General features: G+C 48.5%; 1 protein-coding gene across 1 annotated transcript in view; it reads right to left on the reverse strand.

Moving 5' to 3' along the window:
- The window catches only part of LOC105813508 (chromosome unknown open reading frame, human C17orf75), a 21,285-nt gene extending 18,984 nt beyond the window's left edge, over positions 1–2,301 (reverse strand). Inside the window, exons 1-2 of the mRNA XM_012648233.1 lie at positions 2,137–2,301; positions 1,345–1,425 (exon numbers count right to left, since the gene is read on the reverse strand). Of these exons, the coding sequence (XP_012503687.1) occupies positions 1,345–1,425; positions 2,137–2,276 (221 nt within the window). The 5' untranslated portion in view covers positions 2,277–2,301. The remainder of the gene's footprint in view (positions 1–1,344; positions 1,426–2,136) is intronic.
- Between the last annotated feature and the right edge of the window lie 447 nt (positions 2,302–2,748).

The raw sequence follows: 2,748 nt of genomic DNA on the forward strand, positions 1-2,748 counted from the left end.
GCCTCAGCCTTCCAGAGTGCTGGGATTACAGGCATGAGCCACCACGCCTGGCCAAGTGAACACAGTATTTTTGTATTACAACTCATTTTGCATCAAGTGCCAAGGTGCATTTATTCATTCGTTTAACAAATATGTATTAAATGTCTACCCTGTGACAAACACTACTTTAAGTACAAGGTAGGAGACAAAAAGAGACAACTCCTTCTGTCCTAGAGTTTACATTCTAGTGCGTGGTAGAGAACCTACCAAAGAATATTCAAAGGGGAAAAAAGAGGATTTTAAATTTATTTCTTTTCAGCCAGGCATGGTGGCTCACACCTGTAATCTCAGCACTCTGGGAGGCCAAGGTGGGAGGATGGCTTGAACCCAGGAGTTTGAGGCTGCAGTGAGCTATGATTGTGCCACTGCACTCCAGCCTGGGTAACAGAGCAAGACCCTGTCTCTAAAAAATAAATAAGTAAATAAATTTCTTTTTTTCCCAAATTTATTTTTAAATTGATAAAATTGTATGTATTTATCATGAACAACATCATGTACAACATGTTTTAAAGCCTATATACACTGTAGATGGTTAAACCTAGCTAATTAACATGCATTATCTCATAATTTTCATTTTTGTGGTGAGAACACTTACTATCCACTCTCTTAGCATCTTTCAAGAATACAACATATTGTCATTAGCTATAGTCACCATGCTGTACATTAAATTTCTTGTAGTATGTGGCCAGGCATGACGGCTCACGCCTGTAATCCCAGCACTCTAGGAGGCCGAGATGGGTGGATCGTTTGAGCTCAGGAGTTCGAGACCAGCCTGAGCAAGAGTGAGACTCCGTCTCTACTAAAAATAGAAAGAAATTATCTGGACAATTAAAAATATATAGAAAAAATTAGCCAGGCATGGTGGCACATGCCTGTAGTCCCAGCTACTCGGGAGGCTGAGGCAGTAGGAGTCCTTGAGCCCAGGAGTTTGAGGTTGCTGTGAGCTATGCTGAAGGCACGGCAGTGTAGCCTGGGCAACAGACTGAGACTTTATCTCAAAAAAAAAAAAAGAAAAAAAAAATTTCTTGTGGTATGATATCAAATTTCTTATTGGAGTTCCAATCAAGAAACTCAGAATAATTCTCTCTGGCTAATCAATATCAGTATTTGTATCTGCCCCAGACTTGAATGAATGAGCCAATGAGGAAATCAGGATGAGGTTCCTAGGGCATAGAAGGAATTGATGGTTTGACTCAGGGAAAGCTCTTTGACTCAGTGGAAATAGGGTACCCACTGACATCTAGAGGCCAGAGACGCAAGGGGGATAAAAAGCACATGCATGGGTTATGGTTAAGCTGTTTTTACCTGAAATCATCACCAGAGGGAGTTTCTGCATTTGTGCCACTTGGGCTTCCATCATCACTGTCCCCTCGTTGCTGTGCCAATCTGCAAGCACAAATACAAAAGTGTTATCAATTATGGGCTCTAAATCAAGCAGAGTATTGGGGGCCTCGCAAGCAGGGTAAGGACGAGGAGTCAACTAAAAATGCTACAAAGTCGAAGTGCAAATGTCCTCCATTGCCTGTCCTCATGGCAGGGAAAACCCATAAAACAGTGCTGACAAGAGCCCCTTCTCTCTCCAAGCCACCTAAGGCGTGGAGGAAAGGCTAAATATCCAGCAGGTCCAAGGAAACTCCTCCAAAAAACCCCAGCCTTTACAGGGCCAAGAAAGCCCCAAGAAAGTCAGACAGGAAGAGAGAAATGAGGCAGCAAGGGTAGAGGAAAACCAGGGGGTGGGGGTGGGGTGTGTGGCAGAAATGGGGGAACGGGAGAGACGACAGAAAGGACAGGGGATGGGAAATGACATTATTGAGCATGCAGGGCACTGCGCTAAACAAAGGGCAGCGGCGAGAGGAAGGGGCGGAGATGATATAAAGACAGATGGAGAACAGAGGCTTGAGAGGGCCAGGCACAGAAGCCCAGGGTGGGGGCCAGGAAGAGCAGCTTGGAGGGCCCTTCTGGCCAGAGACCTTGGCTGGGAGAGGAGAAGACGGTGTTTGGGAGCGGCCCAGTGCCGGGGATGGGGTGCAAAGCCAGGCAGCGGGCCCGGGGCGGGGACGCAGTGGCGGGCGGGCAGGCTGGGCCGGGCGCCGGCACCTGCTTCCGCAGTAGCTGTAGAGACAGTAGTGGCTGCTGGGTGGCGGCTCGAGTCTCCGCTCCTCGGCGGTGCCACCCTCCTCGCTGCTCTCTAGGTCCTTTTCAACCCCATCCAGCGATTCCTGCAAGGAGGGGAGCATCGCGGTAGCCTCCGAGCGGCCCTGTGTTCCCGCCAAAGCGCTCCCCCGCTGCCGTAGAGTCCTAGGTGGCCGGGCTCGTCCGGCCCCCGGCCCTAACTCACCTGCGTTCCGCTGGTTTCCCGCGTTCTCGGGCTCGGGAGCCGGCTTGGAAAGGACGTCTTTTCTCCCCGCAGCGGGTAGCGGCCCGAATGAGTTGGCCTTTGCTAAAAAGCTTTCACCATTTCTTTTAACTGATTTTTCTCCGATATCGTTTGAGACGTCTAGGAGGCTTACTATGTGATAAAGGTGGTACAACTAGCTAGCGACATGGGAAAGAATAAAGCTACTCTCCTGCCTCCTTGCCCACGTGCAAGCACGCACCCACCGACACACATAAACAGACCGGTCTGACCGAAGAGTTAAGACTTTACAATGGAAAGAAAAAAAAAGGCGAAAATATGGAGAATTTTTAACATTTTTGGAGTTAAGAAGG

Source organism: Propithecus coquereli, unplaced genomic scaffold, assembly GCF_000956105.1.
Source record: "Propithecus coquereli isolate 6110/MARCELLA unplaced genomic scaffold, Pcoq_1.0 Scaffold281, whole genome shotgun sequence".
NCBI classification, from domain to species: domain Eukaryota; kingdom Metazoa; phylum Chordata; class Mammalia; order Primates; family Indriidae; genus Propithecus; species Propithecus coquereli.